Source organism: Populus nigra, chromosome 10, assembly GCF_951802175.1.
Source record: "Populus nigra chromosome 10, ddPopNigr1.1, whole genome shotgun sequence".
Classification (NCBI taxonomy): domain Eukaryota; kingdom Viridiplantae; phylum Streptophyta; class Magnoliopsida; order Malpighiales; family Salicaceae; genus Populus; species Populus nigra.
Genome location: NC_084861.1, coordinates 8,873,058 through 8,890,110, shown reverse-complemented (window position 1 = coordinate 8,890,110; position 17,053 = coordinate 8,873,058). Strand labels below are relative to the sequence as shown.

Genomic DNA, 17,053 nt, shown 5'->3' with positions numbered 1-17,053 from the left:
GCAGAAACAGCTGATTTCATACATAAAAAGAACAAGTTTAAGGAACATAAAGAGACCATGAAGTTGAACTCACTTGAGTCTTCGAGGGAATCCCCTGTTGTGCTCTGTGCAAGTGCGACTGCTACTTGAAGCTTGAATGGTTTAAGATCATGTCATATATTCAGTTCACTGTATAGGATAAACGCCAATTCTCCACAACTTAAACGGTAGTAATTTGTTGAAATTATCTTTCTAATGAAAAAAGGATACGAAGAAAGTCCTATTGGAAGACACGGGATACAAACAAAGCAAAAACAACGTTTATCATGAGGAAAAATGAGAGCGCGCATTCGTTCAGGAGCCAGAAAAACGGATTTTTACATGGCGGTCACATCTCACAGTGATACAATTGCCTACCCACTCAAAATGTCGGCAAAGAAGAAACTGGTTTGATTACCAGAAATTATGGCAACTTCAACAGTAGGTCTTCAGTACAACACGGCTCACTACGAGATTCCAATATTAAAGGGGTTGATGACCCGAAATTATGGCAACTTCAACAGAGGGTCTTCAGTACATGGGCTCACAACGAGATTCCAATATTAAAAGGGAGTCTGTCTAGGACATCATGACGCTGGCAATAGTCTGAAGAGCTTGGTTGGCAAAAAAACGGACATCAACATCTGGATCCTCACCTAGCTCAAACAAACAGGGACAGATAGTCTTCTCTACAACCTGCGGATATAATTTATGGCCCATTGAGATTAAGAAAGTGAAAAGGCACCCATGAACAAAATAAACAATACTTCAATAAAATGACAAGCAGGAAAAAAAGGTAAAAAAAAAAAGTTTAGTCTTTGCTAAGAACAAGAGCGACTTACAGACTCATCAACTATGGGAATGAGCGATTGCAGCACCTTCGCCGCATTGAACTTGATGTTGGGTACCCTGCTTAGTGAAATCAAATCCAGCATTCAGAAACTGCCGGGTTAGAATGAAACAATTTTACAAACCAGATTGACAATCCACGCATCCAATACCTGTCTTTTGATGCATTGATGACCACTGGCAACAGTTTGGAACATGTAATTTCCGAACCCATCACAGGAGCAAGCAACGAGACAGCACGTAGAATTGTCATCCGATACAAATAATGGGGATTGGTGCTCATCTCCAAAACCTGCAATAAAATGTGACATTTCAATATCCAGTTCTTTAGAAGATAGGAACAGACATAAAATGTGAAAGAAATACGAAAACAATAATCAAGCCAGAAACAGGGGGGGAAGGCTACATAGTTGGCTTGTCAAATTGAAGCAGAAAAAACAATCAACTATTGAAAGAGGCCAAACCATCAATCCAGGGATTTCTTTCTAATAGTTAAGAAGACATAATTTCCTATTGATCCTAAACTATTGTGTTCTATTCAACACATCCAACCCCACCATTGGGAAATTAATAGCAACGAAAAGTCAGAATTATTAGACAGTGGTGAAATTCAAACAAACCAGTGCAACACAAACCTGTGGAATTATGTGTTGCACTGCCCACTCAGGACCGAATTCTTCAGCGAGGCGCTTCAAATTGTTTGCAGCAGCATCACGAATCGAGTAGACCTGAAGAAAATACCCAGACAAGATTGTTCAAAATAAACCAGTTAATCTTCATGACAACGTGATTGGCAGAAAGGAGCTCAGTTCCAAAAGTTAGTAAAGTATTATATAGAAATTCAAAGCTCACTTTTCCATTATTTTTACAAGAAAAAACTTAATAAAATAATGATAGAAAAAACAGCAAAGCCAGTAGTATACAAAGGCTAGCGTACTACTTGAGTGAATTTCATTTAAAGGTTTGAACACCAATTCCAAGAAGAGCAGAAATCCTCATAAAGACTGGTATTTTCAAGTCCTATGACGCCCAAATCTTTTCTATATCTTCATAAATGAAGACTGAAAATCTTAATCTACTTGAGAAATTTTAATCATTGAACAGAGACACATCAAACAAGCAAACAGAGAAAAACCGAGATTCAAAAATTTTCTGGTGCGATGCACAAGCAAAAGTGAGCTTTTAACTGCTGGCACACATGATGTGGAAATACAAACCTTATCCTGCAACCACTGCATGCAAAGAGCACCAAGTTTATCATCAAAGAACCCAACACCCAGTTGACTTGCCAATAAAGGTATGTACTCTATAATTGCAAGCCGAACCCTCCAATGTCTATCCTCTGCGAGCTCAACAATTGCTGGCAATAGTGATTGGGACAGTAGATCGATTCCAATAACCTGCAGTAATGTTTATTCCCATGATATCATAGGCAAGGAGGAAAATATTGCATTTCAGGTACATTTTTATGATGTGCTAAGAGCATGCCGAGTAACATCTCTAAGACCCCACAAAATCAAAAGAAAGGTCAAACTACATCATGTGTTGTGACAGTGATTTTAGCATTAGCCTACTTGTTTATATTAGTGTGCCCAAGTAATTTCTATGAGACAAAATCTCCAAATGAATAATTATTGTGAGGCATATTTTAAGGAATGTTATCACAGTACTCATTTGCTTGGTAAAAATTGCAATATATTAGACTAAACCAAAATGGAGAGATGGTTGAGCTGGCTCCCGGGATACAGAAGACTGAAACCTCTTGAGTTTTCTTAAGTTGTTGCAAACCTGATTCACTTGATCAAGCTTGCTGATTATGTTCAGACGCACATCAGGAAATTCATCCTTCAAGAGGGATAGAAAAATTGGAAGAAGCTGTTCGATTGTGGCATCCTGCATTGACAAACAAAATAAAGTTTAGAAATCCATTTCCAGCAATTCAATTCATGCACTAGGAATTGAAACAGGAAGAACAGTGACATAGATAAAATAACCAATGATATTTGACAACATCATGAAAAAAAAAGCACTTCTTAATGAAAGAGAAAACCATGCAGCTAATGAACCATATACATTTACAGAAACGATAACTTTGAAATGATGACAGGTAATGGCCAATAATATGGCATCTACAAGAACATGTAAAATATATGGGCTAAAGCTAACAAACTTGGCCCCAGAAGGTATTTATCTCTCTATATATCAGAAATTTGCAAATATTATTCAAAAATTGAAGTACATGTGGTTTGAAAGCTTTATATAGTTCAAAGTCAGATCAGGACAGGAGCAATTAAATGAATAGCACATCTTACTGTGCAAGCATTAAGTGAACAATAACAAAGTCTTAGACAACCCATACTGTACATTCTCACCTTCCCCAAGACAGGAGCCATTCCCATTATAACTGAAGCCAAAGCAGAGCGGACATGCTGGGAAGAATCTGATGACAGTTCCTGAAAAAAATAAGTGAGAACGCTACAATTAAAAAAAAGATCAGGCAAAAATCAATTCATGCTCTAACAAGAAACAATACAGTCAACTGAAGAATTTTAAAGTTTGAAATAGATATGCACCTTCACACAGGGGAGAATATGTTGAATAGCAAGTTCTGGACTTAAAATGCGGCAGAATTTAGTTACTTTTCCAGCAGCAGCTATACGTACTTCAGCCTCATTATCACGAAGTAACCGCACATATGCAGGGACCAAGTCCATCCTTAGAAACAATTACCATAAATCAAAAATCTTGATTACAATATGACAGAATCCATCAACAGATCACTATCAAACACAGAATTGGATTGGAACTTAAAACAAGAAAAAGTACATATGCATTTAACCCAGCAGTTTCAAGTTAGATATACACCTGGTAGGCTCAGGTCCCACAGCCTCACAAAGTTCATATAATTGATTTGCAACCATGTAGCGTACACGCCAAGACTTGTCCTGCTCGGAGGCAATAACACTTGATTTAAATATGAAACAAATCGAAAGAAAAAAGCTAAAAGCTTGCAGAATCAGCAAACAAATATCATATTAGTGATGCCACCAAGCACCATAAACAATTTTTCTTCCCCTGTGGTATCATATTGGTAACAAAATTTTATCCAGACACTCTTAAAGCTTTCAAACCATTAGACATGATCCAGTATAAAATTCCATTCCTCATCCAGGAAAAATTATACATTATCTTCCAAGTTGTTAATTTCTGCAAGCTTATATCTAGGCCGATAGGTCTCAATCAGTGTTACCAAGAATGTGGAGTGTTCTGGGTTGTGCTGCAACTTTGGAGACATGGTACACACGTTAATTTGTGGTATGAAGGTAGAGTGTTATGCTGTGTGTTTCTGCTTATTTGGGCTGTTCATAAGGGTTGAAGGTAGAGTGTTATGTTGTGTGTTTCTGCTTATTTGGGCTGTTCATAAGGGTTGAATCAGTGACAAGGTAAGTTATAAGGTTTATCTATAATTATTTCTCAAGCATAATGCCTAGGACAATAGAACAAGCGTGGTGCCTTTTAAAAAAGCAAGGGAAAAGAAATGCATAGAAAGATGCCATTACATTTTCCCCTTGCCCTAGAACCAAGAATTGGGGAAGTAAGTTTGCCAAGTCAGGCTGGAATGCAAATTTACGATGAATCAGGACATGTGATCCGGATCACGGTTCCAGGGAGGTAGCATTATCCTGTAACTCTGTTTAAATCACCTTATCCATAATTTAATAAAACCAAAAGAAGAAAATATCTTTATTTAATATTGATTACTGAAATGGATGTTCTATAACAATCTAATTTAACTCTAGTTAAGCGTTAATGGGTCTAGACCAAACAACAACGAAATACCAAGATAGTGCCAGCAAAATACTCAGAACACAACAAATCATAAAGTAAATTGTTACTTTTGTTGGATTTACAAACTTCATTAGTACCTGAGAGAAATTAACAATAACAGGAAGAATATGTGCAACGCAATTCTGAGGCTCCAACAATTTCCCGAGAGCAGCACAGCCCTCAACAGCCAATAGACGAACAGAATCTTGATCTGAGGTATAAGAAAAACACACGTGAAGAATTCCAAACATATCAAACTAAAAAAACAAATTCAAATAACTACAAATTAAGGTATTGCATATATAAGAATATTACATTATAAACCTATAATTAGTGATATCAAATTCATTTCTCATGCATTGTTGACCATTCCACAGTTTCAAGTCAAAACTGTATGAGTTACATGTGCAATCAAACATGTAATAGTAGTTATCTTAACCTTATTCCATTTTCAAAATAACTAAATAAAAGCATACTTCTATATATTAAAAGTTCAATTACCATCTTGGGTAAGATCCTCAAAAATTGACATGATGTCAGTCTTCAAATGTGCAGGTTCAACAGTGGCAGCAAATTTCCCCAAATTAGAGGCAGCAGACCTCCTAACCATGGGCATGTCATCTTGACACAGCTGGCTGTATATTGACCGCAATTCTGTCTTCAATGTGTCTGGGGCACTAGGGTAGGCAATATGAAATAGCCCACACGCAGAAACTCGAGCTGTAAACCATTCTCCAGCTGCTAGTCTCTGAAGATAAAATTTAAGCAGGTGCAAGAGAATAAAGTAAATTAGTAGTTAACACAAATATGACACAACCAAAAGTGTGACATGTTTAACTACTCAGGGGTTCGAAAAACATGCAAAATATCTCCCTGTCCCAGACATACATACAAACACAAATAAGTGAAATAGAAGGCCATAACATCTCACACATGAACACATTTATCTCTAATTCAGTAAGGGATAAATCTTGCACATACAGAGTTCATGCATATTTTTAGTATAAGTTGAATAAATAGAACAGGCATAAGCAACCAAATTAAATACATAACAATCTAGCAAAGAACAACAGCGTTTTTCAAGACATTGAAGAACAAAATGAGTCTCCTCAAACAGTACATAAATGAAAAATCATTATTCCAGGCAGGTAGGTGCAGCTAAATCTTCATTTAAATTATAAGGAATTAGCATTATCTAGTAACTCAGATATATATAAACGTTCTCTCACCTTGACAAGAGGAATGAACCATTCAACTAAGTCGGTCTCCCTCATCTGAGATCCAATCCTACACAACGACTCCACAGCTTTATCTCTCACACAGGTTTCCTCGACAGTGCAAAGAGTCTCCAGAGGTGGGAGCAAAACATGAGCATAGTCAACGCCCCCAACAAACGGGATAAACACACCCAATTCCTCTGCCATCGCAAGGAGTACCTCATCATCATCATCATTGTTTTCACTCAGAAATGGAATTAACTCCTTCCGCGTTCGTTCCTCCCCGAGAGCACGTGCTATGGTCGAGAGTCTACGGATTGAGTTTAACCTTAGCTGAATGTCATCATTCTTTAACTCGTCTATTAAAACGGCTATTGGATAGAGCGGTTCTTCCACCGTAGACATTGTATCCAAGATCTGTAACGAACCCTAGAATTCAAATCTAACGATTCATGAACACATTAATAATTAGTAAAAAGAAAGCCAATTTGATATGAGATTAGATTAGATTAGCTAAAAAGGAAACAACCTAATTTTTCAACTTATAATAGCAAGAATGAAACCGTGGAAAAAGAATTTAATTTGTTATGGTTTATGGCAGTTCTTTTTTTAAAATAAATAAATTTGATAGAAGTGTGGTGTGCTCTTACCGATCTGAAATGCGTTCCCGCCGTGCCTCTGATGAGTTGCAGAAGCTTAGAGAGGGATAGAGAGAATTTATGAATTTCTTTTTATTTGATTTTTGTACTATATTTCTTTGCTCTTTTTTTTTTTTGTACTGTATTTATTTATTGCTATTGTTTATTTGAAGCGATCTTAAGTTCAGGCCCAATTTTGAATGTATATTATGGGCCTGGGCTCTTATTCTTCTTTTAGGCTGGCGAGATATTAAAGAATTTATTATTGGTGGCGCTAAAAATTTTAATTCTGTCATTCTACATAAAAAAAAATATTATTTTACATGTAATACAATTCAAAATCATATAATAAAACAATAAAATTATCACATAAATTTGATATATTTTTCTTATTTATAAAGAAATTTGATGAGCTTTAAGCTATAGCTCATGCATTGAGATGCAACTGTTTTCTATTATAAGACCATATCTTCTTGAATTTAAACCTGATATCTTTCAATGTGAATTTTAAAAATTTTAAACTCTTGGTTTAATACACGTGATTATTTCAAAGATAAACAAAACCAAAGATACGAAAAAGAACTACAAACAGTGGTAGCAATTATTGATTAGTGTATCTATCAAAATTAAATCTATCCGATTTCTTAAACCTATTGAGCCCAAGAACTGCAAGAGCAAGTGCTAATCCCATCAAATGAAATAAAAAGACTCCTAACCAGAAAATATCATGCCAATGGCGTGGTATATCGGTCGCCAATGTTTGATCACCGCTCCCGCTTCTTCGACTCCTCCCTACATTCTGATCGATGGCAGCCATGGAGGCAGAATCAGAGGAAGAACTATGATTAGTGTCTACTTACATTTTTTATCAAAAAAAAAAATTATTGATTAGTGTGATCAGTGACAGTGATGGCCGATGACAAACAAGAATTAAGACCTCCCACATCTCCAAGTGTTGCCAGATATTGAGCTGCTTTTTCTTTCTTTTTTCTCGTAAGCTTTATGTCGTAAATCACAAGGTTCTTGTGTTTTGATGGGAAAAGCCGTAAAGCTGAAAACTGAAATTGATGCGAGAAAGATCGACAAACAAGTTTGAAAACCTGGGCCAGGGAACCCAAATCGGCATGTGTTGGGAGTTAATGGGCTTCGAAATTCTGGCTTATGAAGTCACCTAGTTGATGCTTCAGCTCAGGAACTTAAGCAAACTGGAGATTTCATAACGGACTTCTGTCAGCAAGGATTTTCCCTCTGCCTTTCTGTAAGGAAAATGCAACTTTGCCCGTCGAGAGCTTCTCACTGTGTATTTTCCCCACTTTTTAATTCTTCCATCATCATAACACATTCAGGTTTAAGCTCGGAGACTCTTGACTTGGCCACTTATACAAGCACAGAGATAGGTCAGTTTAGGTTGTAGCTTGTAGGGGTGTCTTTTATGAAATATGTCATTCTGATCTCGGAAAATGTCATAATTCAATATTCTATTAGTCGTGAATTAATTCCCTCTTGAGCACAGATAGATCAATGCCTCTTTCTCTGCCTCCATGATAGTTAATAACTATAAGTGTAATCTTATTAGTTATTCTTTAGAATAAAATGATTTTTTTTCTAAATAAAAAAAAATAAGGAGAGAAAAAATGAAATTTATTATCCACTAAAAGTGAAAAAAAATATCCATTCAAGATTTCTCTCTCGTAATTATATTTCTCTAATTTTTTAAAATAAATCAAAAAAATAACCAATAAAACACCATTAAATACTCCATGAATTAATGATTTATACCCCCTAAATTTATGATTTCTTGTGCTCATATTAAGCCTCACTCGAAATGCACAATAAAGCAACAAGATGGTGATGTAATGCTACTATTCATCTTCTTGTTTTCTAAACTTTCTTACATTTGCTTTATAAAAATAAAAATTAATAACATTTCTATGATAATATTATCTCATATCAAATAAGAAACGAGAGCTTTCTTCACTTATATAACATAATAATTTTTTTTCTCTCCAAGAAATATTTTTTAAAAAATAAAATACTACGCGGCTTCGTATTATCAATTGAAATAATACTTTTGGGATGTATATCATACGTGGATGTAAATATATATTATCATTGATGTTATTTGTACATATTTCAATTATATTGTGCTATTAAAGCTCCTCGTTCAGGAGGTTATGATAATGTTATTGTTCCATGTCGACTATCAAAATAAAACTCTTAATTGCTCATACAACACCATAATCTTCTTTCTTCTTGTAAGATGTCTTTTCAATAACCAGAATCATTACATAACTTCAATCCATCAATTAGAACAATACCTTCGACAACCTACCATATACAAACGTGGAGATGCATCATCAGCTACCACAATAATTTATTCCTTTATAATTATGCTGCGAGATTTTGTGTTATCTCAGAGGCCAGAACAAAAATCAATCAACAATTCAAAGGGGGCTCCATTTCTCGTCAAAGGTTGGAGACTCCAATCTAGAGAAGCTTTCCGACCTTGGTCCTAACACTTTTTTATGAAAGAAAAAGACAGGCAACACACATTCATGACACGTAGCACATAAACGCCACTTTATATTTAGGTTCTAGAACTTTATGGTTGTATGATTAGGTCCTAAACCAGCCAAGTATTAAAACCATCCTATCTATCAATTGTGTTTGCCCCCTAGTCGAAGGACTTGGTTTTCTTTCCATCTTGATCAATCACTATATACTTCCAGGTGAAAATTACAATTTAAACATTTATTAATAAAATTATGCATAAAAAGAATATTTTAAATGAAATAGAAAAATAAACTTCAACATCCATTTTTTATCGATCAGGAAATTAAACTCAATATAAAATGTGAATGGTATTTTTTATTAATTGTTTATAATATCTTTTCATAACTTGAAAAAGTTTTAAAATAACCCTTTTACTATTCTTATGTCCAAAAAAATATATATTATATAAATGAACAACTATATTACTAATATTTAGAATCAAATTACCAGACTTATAAGTCAAATAGATTATATTTTTCATATCAAAAATAAAATTACTATAAAGATTTTGAGAAAAAGAGATTAATAGATTGTGTTTTTCAAGAAAAAAAAACAATATTGTTGAAGAAATAGTTGTGAGAAATGTGGGCTCGTTTTTTTTTAAAAAAGAAGAAGATACAATAGATAAAGGGTTGAATTTTGTAGTGAATTAGAGAGTTTTCAATATTTCTAGTAGGGCCAAGTTAGTAAAAACTAATCAAGAAATCAATTATGATCAACCTATTCATGATTTTGACATTGGTGTCTAGATATATGTTTATGAGTGCTAGGATTTTAAATTTAAAAAGAAAAAAAAAACTTAGTTTATGGACTGAGTTGTCAAATTATTATAGAGAATGTTTTGAAATCCAGCATCTAGCCTTAGGCTGAAGTGTAATAATGAATGAGACAAAATAGGTTAAAGGACAAACATTCTACTGTGCCATGAAACTATGAGACTGTGCCATGAGACATCATGGGTCCTTTTTATCAAACCGACCAAAACGAAATCAATTTGTCAAAACCATAACATATTAAAGTCACCACCAAGGAATTTCCCGGTTATAGAACGAAAAGAACTATGATCTTCAACCAATTTTTCAGTATATTTGCTTCTAATACTGAAAGCAGCTTCTCAAACTGGGCCAAATTAAACTCCAACTGCCATTTTTTCCACCAATCCGTATCTGGGTTCCTTGAAATTTGCTTTCTCGCTAAGCTCTTGAAATTCATCCGCAAGATTTTGTAGCCTTGCTACAAACTCTATCAGCAATGATGCGAATGTTGCCAAGGACAAGGAGCTGGCACTCTCGTATACCTTCGATTCTTGTTCAACGATCATGGAACCACCTGTAAATGAGAGACGGGGCCACGATACTGGCTGATTGAACACGCTATCCGAGGCTTTCAATTCTGGCATGGAAGGACTGGTGCTTATATTTTGATTCTTAACATCCCCTGTTTCGCTAAGGTAGCTAATTAGTTTACTTTCGTCTTCCAAGAGGTTCTGCGGATCTTCAAATTCCTTGGCTGGTCTTCCAGCTGCCCAGCTTTCTGAATTGACCAGTAGGTAGGAATTTTGATCTATCTTCATTTGCAGCTCTTCTGCTGCCTCGTGCACTTCTAGCAGCACGTCTACTCCGGGACCTAACTTTTCCATCTTTTCTACTTTTTTTCCAAGCTCACGCAACACTTTCGCTCCTTCATTGCCAACTCTTTGAAGCTCACTACTGAAAACCTGTCTCTTTTCAGGCGGTGCCTACACAATCAAATTTACAGAATCTGGTATAACTGACTAGCGTAAGAGAACATGAAAACTCTCATCCAATCTGCAGCATGCAAGCTAAAGATCCTTGGTCGCATAAAGCATCAAGACAAGAAAACATCAACAAAACTGAAAACTAGTTGCTTTATAATGAGCTTGGAAAGATTTCAAGTAAAATCTTAGATGTCTGGAAATTGTCAGAGTGTTAATTAATTTCATTAAAGTAAAAATAGATTAGATTCGATTCGATTTGTTCCTCTGTATATTTATGCATTGAATGAATGCAGTTAAAGCAAATGGCTGGCATGCCCGCAATATCCGGCATATACAATCAATGACTAGTGTTTAGCCCTCTTCTCTCCAGAAAGAAACGGATGCAAAGCAACCAATGATATTCCATGGAAACTTAGTTAAGGGCTAAACTCAATGTGTATTTCTCTATAAACATCACCAGTTGCTAATTATAAACTTGTGTTGTGGCAATTTCTACAAATTTTCACTGAACCAGACAGATCGTCTAGGAGTGTTATCACTTATCAGCTATTTCCTTCTCATGATATTTCAACATTTTGAGGTACAGAATTTATAAGAATAGGAGGATTAATATGAAAAACTGAGAACGCAGAAATATTTTGCAGTTTCTTGATTCACATCAACAGCCTCCCAAATCCAACCCCCCAAATCCAACCCCGCATCATTCACAACCCAAACATGAAAACGTAACAGAGTCCTTGGTTGGGTGACGTTGAGAAAATGCCAAATACTTATAACAACAGCAACAACAACATTGTTTACCTGAATTTCAGAAAGTATGGATCCATGCATTGCCATGACCATAAATGCACAGTGCCTTAATGCTCCGCTTAATTTTACATAGTTTTTCCAAGGATAGTTGAAGGATCTATAAGGACCATGAGGAGGCTCCCAAATTGCAAAGCTCAGCTGGAGAAAAACAGGAGAAAGTTGAAATCAGTAATTCCTTCACTTTGTGATCCTCTGAAAGAACAGGAATGTATGATTGTGATGTGAACATATATACTAGAGATTCCTCTTGGCTGGTAGATTGCACAGCAGATCTATAGCCACTATACAATGGGTCATCAGAAGCTTCGTATGTTAAAATCTTTGAAGGGATTCTCTCATATTCCACACATTGCAAATATCCATTTACACAACCTGAAGAAGGTTAAACTCTCTTAAAAGAAAATTATTAACAATAATTTTGAAGAATCAAACTAAACAGCAGTAAGAAAAATATATATCCAAGCTTGATCCAACCTTCCAAAGAATTAGCAACACCGTTGAAGTTTTTCACCACTAATTTGTGAAGATCCTCCCCTGCCCATATGGGAAACATACAAATATTTACAGCCAAGCATATCGCAGCCCCAACAGCAATGAGCAACAGTCTATAAACAGCTGTGTGGAAAAATGACGATGAGCTCCCAGACACCGTTACTATGCAGTATGTCAGCAAGAATACCCTGAATCCGTATTCATAAGGCTTCATGGTAGGGTACAGTTTTATATAGCTTGCAAAAAATCCTAAACATCACAGATACACAATGATCCAAGAAATTAAGGGATTAAATGTGATAGGAAATAAGTTCTTATAAGGTGAAATTTCTTTTCCAATATAGGTCTAAAGCTTTAACCTGCGATGAAAATACTGACTACGAGAAGAACTTCTCCCAAAGCTCCAACATGCAAAGAGAGCTCTGCAATGCCAATAGCCAGAGCACCAGCAGAAAATGTCCCTAAAGCACGATTGAATCCTTTGTTAAGCGTTGCTCCTGGAAAAGATGAAATCACAATCAAAACCACCTCAATATCTTAAAAATATAAACCACGTCAAAAAGAAAATGACAGACCTACACTGAATTCAAAAACGACGACAACTGTCAGAATTGCCCAGATTGAGTACTGGCTAACGTCCTTGAGAGGCTCTTTTAAGAATATGACTAGGGAAACAAGAGCTAGAGACAGGCCCATCTTGACAGCGAAAATATATTTTCGAGGATCTGCTTGGCCCATCTTATATAATTCAATAGCAGAATTTCTTACACCATTCCAGAAGCTGACGATCCTATCAGATAGTGATCCAAAGCACCGGCACTTGCTAGCTTCTTCAATATCATTCTCGGAGCGGTTCAGGCCAAAGTCGGGATACTCTTTTCTAGAAATCAACCTCTCCTTGCTCCTTTCTTCAAAGCTGTGCCTAAGAGATCCGATTTTGGCAGCCATTTCTTAGTCAGGAAAAAAAAAACAAAAGAAATGACAATTAGACGTGTATAGAACAAAATTCAAAGGATCAATATAGAGCAGAGATGAGACCCTGCTGACACATCAATTCTTTTTATCGATGTTTAAGTCATTTATATAAATATTTAAAAGTACTTTATAATTAATTATTATAGTCAAAATATTTATTATCTTCACGTGACACCTCTAATCTCTATCCTTTTTTAAATGGAACTGGTTGTTTTATTCAAATAATTTTGTTAGTATGGTCTCTCTGTCATAATTCCATCCAGTAATTTTCTTAAGAGCACTTATTTTAATTTAAAACATTTTATTTATTTAAAAAAATTCTTATTTTAGATAAAAAAAATTTATTAACAAAAAGCTCACGTTAGAAAATAAAAAATTGACTAAATTACTTGATTAAAACAATAAAAATTGTTGGTATATCAAAATAAAAAAAAATAAAGTTTATATATTTGATTGGTATAAAATAAAAGTAATGATGATGATTTAAAGACAAATGGAATATCATCAAATAAATAAATAAAATTGACAGAAAGCATACCATTGGAGCAAATATCTCTATCTTGAATAATATGCGGTTGAGTTTTGACGTTTGTCATAATTCCCCGGTAAAGAGCATCTCTCATTTGACAGGATCCTGGCAAGATCAAGAGTGCAAGGATCATCCAAGCAACAGCTGAAAACGAGGACAACCCCTTTCCTTTCTTTTCTTCTCTCTGGTTTTTTTTTTTTTTTAAGGATGGATAGACTTTCTAGATACGAAGAGTGTGTTTGGTATTGCGGTAGCTGTTGTGGTTGTGGTTTAAAAAAAATTGTTTTATAAAAAGTACTTTTCGTTGAGGTTGGTTTGAAAAAATAGGTGTTTGGTTAAAACTTTGTTTAAAATTAATGTTTAAGAAAAAGTAGTTTAATGTGTTTGGTTAAAAATGTTTTTGAAATTGAGGTTATAAAATAATTTTTAAAAAAATATATTAATATTGATGGTTTTAAAAATATTATAAAATTAATTACTCTTATTACATCATGAAAAAAATAATACTTTATATAAAATATTTTTTATTATTTCATTAAAGTATTTATAATTCCATTTCGTCCAAAATTCATCCGATAAGAACTACAGTTTTCATAACTTTTTGAGTGTGTAATAAAATTAGATAAAATATTATCAGATATAAAATTGATATTATTGTACGCGTAAATTTAATTCACTTTATACTAGTTTTTAAGAAAAAAATATTGTTCACATCGCGAATGAATTTAATTCTCTAAACTTGTTTTTTTTTAAAAAAATTAATACAATTAACACACAAAAAAAAAAACAGTGCAAGTGAATTGCACTGTTCACGTGAACAGTGCAATTCACCCATGAACAGCAATGAATTGTATTGTCTGCAGGTTTCTACAGTGCATGCAAAGCAGGTTTTCGTTGTTTTTTCTTTTCAGTGTTTTAAACATAAAAAATATGTAAATCTCATACATAATAAACTAAGTTTTAATATTATTAAACGGCTGCGGACTGCGCTTTAAATAAAACGCAGCGGCAGCCGCATAGAAAAAGTACAATAGAAATACATGAAGCATAAGTTAAATTAAATAATATTATTGTTGAAGGGTGGATTCAAACCCATATCTTTAGCGTAAGTTTCAAATCTCTTGATCTGGTCGGTTTCGAATTCCTACTTATCAACAACCGGTCCTGTTCATCACCAGTCATTCTGTGAGTTGATTCCCAATATCCTAACGTGTATAAATTGTCTACGCAATTGAAAATAAGCAGAAGGGCGGGGGTAGATGCTGCCTGCTAATAAATAGTTAAAAAAAGAGGAAAAAAGCAACGGGGTCTGCTTGATATATAGTAAAAAGAAAAAAGGATAATTTTATTGAATATTATCAAGTTTACTTTTTTCACTTTTTTTTTAATTATACTTCAAAAAAATATTAAATTATTTATAAAATTATCATTATATTTTATTAAATGACTTAACTTTGTCATTGTCATAACAACAGCAACAACAACAACAACACACCACCCTTATCATTTTTTTTTTTGAATTTCTAGAAGATTGGTATGATTTCTTATTAGATTTCCATATTAAAAAAAAAACATAAACATGACGACAGAACTCATACACAGCACGATTAGATTGAAGGCGTGATTCTTGTGAAGCCAGCCACCACCAGCCACCAAGATTGAATTAGAGAATGTGAAACCAGCCACCTAAGGAGTCAACAATGGTGGTGAAGCCATCCTTCCTTAGTCATAAATTGTAGGCACCAAACTTGTGCCACTTGCCTTGCCCCTTGTATTTACATGGATGCTTGCCTATAAATAGGCAATGCATCCAAGCATTGTAAACACACCACACGAGAGAAACAAGAGAGGAAGAGAAGAGTGAGAGAGGGAAAGAAATCCCACAAAATTGTGAGGTATTTGTGAGAGAGTAAGTGAGGTGTTTTCTCCTATTAATAGAGAGATTTCAGTTGTTCTCCTATTAGTAGAGAGAGGTTGTAATTCCCACATTACTTAGTAAAATCCTTCTATACTTGCCCGTGGACGTAGCCAAATTGGGTGAACCACGTAAATTCTTGTGTGTCTGATTTCTCGTTTTATCCTATTCTTTGCCTTTTATCTTGTCGGGTTTGCATGCCAGTATCCTAACAGTGGTATCAGAGCCTTCTGGTTGGTGTTGTTAATACACAAAAGTTATTCGTGTATACGGTACTATTCACGTCTACGACACTATTCACCTATACGGCACTATTCATCCATACGGTACTGTTCACATACGCTACTGTTGGCGTATATAGAAAGTCAGTGCGGTGATTAAATACAGTCTAGGAAGTTCTGTCTAAGGAGATTGGGTTTTAAGCGGGACCGTTTGTGACCCCTCCAATCTTTCCTGGGAACTTACTTAGTGAAGTATTATTCACACGATACTATTTCTATATACGTTACAGATCTGTGAAACGGTGATAGCTGAATAGATCTCGGTGAATACAATGGCAGCAAAGTACGAGATAGAGAGGTTCAAGGGGAGCAATTTCTCACTGTGGAAAATGAGAATCAAGGCAATCTTAAGGAAAGACAATTGCTTGGCAGCAATTGGGGATCGGCCCGCGGAGATCACTGATAATGCAAAATGGAATGAAATGGATGGCAATGCTATTGCTAACATACATTTAGCATTAGCCGATGAAGTGTTATCAAGTGTGGCGGAGAAGAAAACAGCTAAGGAGATATGGGAGACTCTAACAAAGCTATATGAGTCCAAGTCTTTGCACAATAAGATTTTCTTAAAGCGGAGACTTTATACCCTTCGAATGGCAGAAACCACGGCGGTGACTGACCACATCAACACAATAAGAACTCTATTTTCACAACTCACTACGTTGGGTCAACAAATAGAGGAAAGTGAACGAGCAGAGCTTCTACTTCAAAGTCTTCCAGATTCGTATGATCAGCTCATTATCAACTTGACCAATAATATCCTCACAGACTATTTAGTCTTTGATGATGTTGCAGCCGCCATCTTGGAAGAAGAAAATAGGCGCAAAAATAAAGGAGACAGAAATAGTTCAAACCAAGCAGAGGCATTGTTGGTGTCAAGAGGGAGATCAACGGAGCGTGGCTCCAGTGGGAGTCAAAGGCAGGGGAGGTCCAAATCAAGAAGTAAGAAGACTGTGAAATGCTACAACTGTGGCAGAAAAGGGCACTTCAAAAGGGATTGTTGGTTTAAAAAGGGTATAGAGAACACTGCAGAGTCATCAAAACCTCAAGGATGTGTTGCGAGCACCTCAGAAGATGGGGAGGTTTTATATAGTGAAGCAGCGACAATCTCTACAGATAGAGAAGAGCTTACTGAGGTCTGGCTAATGGATTCAGGAGCAACATGGCATATGACTCCTAATCGAGATTGGTTCCAAACATATGAACCCAT

General features: G+C 35.3%; 2 protein-coding genes across 4 annotated transcripts; both read right to left on the bottom strand.

Annotated features, from left to right (window-relative positions):
• Positions 1–277: 277 nt before the first annotated feature.
• LOC133705471 (serine/threonine-protein phosphatase 2A 65 kDa regulatory subunit A beta isoform-like) lies at positions 278–6,716 on the bottom strand. 3 transcript variants are annotated; one of them, XM_062130709.1, is made up of 13 exons: positions 6,563–6,716; positions 5,925–6,354; positions 5,197–5,443; positions 4,794–4,906; positions 3,733–3,812; positions 3,441–3,582; positions 3,240–3,320; positions 2,656–2,760; positions 2,085–2,267; positions 1,503–1,595; positions 1,020–1,159; positions 861–927; positions 278–714 (listed from the first exon to the last, which is right to left on the bottom strand). In XM_062130709.1, the coding sequence occupies exons 2-13, from the start codon at positions 6,315–6,317 to the stop codon at positions 598–600; spliced, it is 1,761 nt and encodes a 586-aa protein (XP_061986693.1). In that variant the 5' UTR covers positions 6,318–6,354; positions 6,563–6,716; the 3' UTR covers positions 278–597. The 3 variants fall into 3 exon arrangements, with proteins under 3 accessions (XP_061986693.1, XP_061986694.1, XP_061986695.1); XM_062130710.1 differs by having other exon boundaries at positions 5,925–6,341; positions 6,563–6,684; XM_062130711.1 differs by having other exon boundaries at positions 5,925–6,329; positions 6,563–6,679.
• A 3,190-nt stretch (positions 6,717–9,906) lies between these two features.
• LOC133704318 (aluminum-activated malate transporter 4) lies at positions 9,907–13,200 on the bottom strand. The gene is made up of 6 exons (XM_062129115.1): positions 12,719–13,200; positions 12,503–12,640; positions 12,126–12,392; positions 11,887–12,023; positions 11,643–11,789; positions 9,907–10,841 (listed from the first exon to the last, which is right to left on the bottom strand). Exons 1-6 carry the CDS (start codon positions 13,089–13,091, stop codon positions 10,233–10,235), a joined length of 1,671 nt encoding a protein of 556 aa, XP_061985099.1. The 5' UTR covers positions 13,092–13,200; the 3' UTR covers positions 9,907–10,232.
• Positions 13,201–17,053: the final 3,853 nt, after the last annotated feature.

Bases quoted from the DNA above. Each gene is read 5' to 3' on its own strand.
- LOC133705471 (XM_062130709.1), bottom strand. From the start codon at position 6,317: ATGTCTACGGTGGAAGAACCGCTCTATCCAATAGCCGTTTTAATAGAC. The intron at 4,907-5,196 runs GTAATTGAACTT...CTTATACCTCAG, and splicing joins TGAGGATCTTACCCAAGATG to ATCAAGATTCTGTTCGTCTA. The intron at 2,761-3,239 runs GTGAGAATGTAC...TTGTCAATGCAG, and splicing joins TGGCTCCTGTCTTGGGGAAG to GATGCCACAATCGAACAGCT.
- LOC133704318 (XM_062129115.1), bottom strand. From the start codon at position 13,091: ATGGCTGCCAAAATCGGATCTCTTAGGCACAGCTTTGAAGAAAGGAGC. The intron at 12,393-12,502 runs GTTAAAGCTTTA...TGTGATGTTTAG, and splicing joins AGTCAGTATTTTCATCGCAG to GATTTTTTGCAAGCTATATA. The intron at 12,024-12,125 runs GTTGGATCAAGC...AACCTTCTTCAG, and splicing joins TGTTGCTAATTCTTTGGAAG to GTTGTGTAAATGGATATTTG.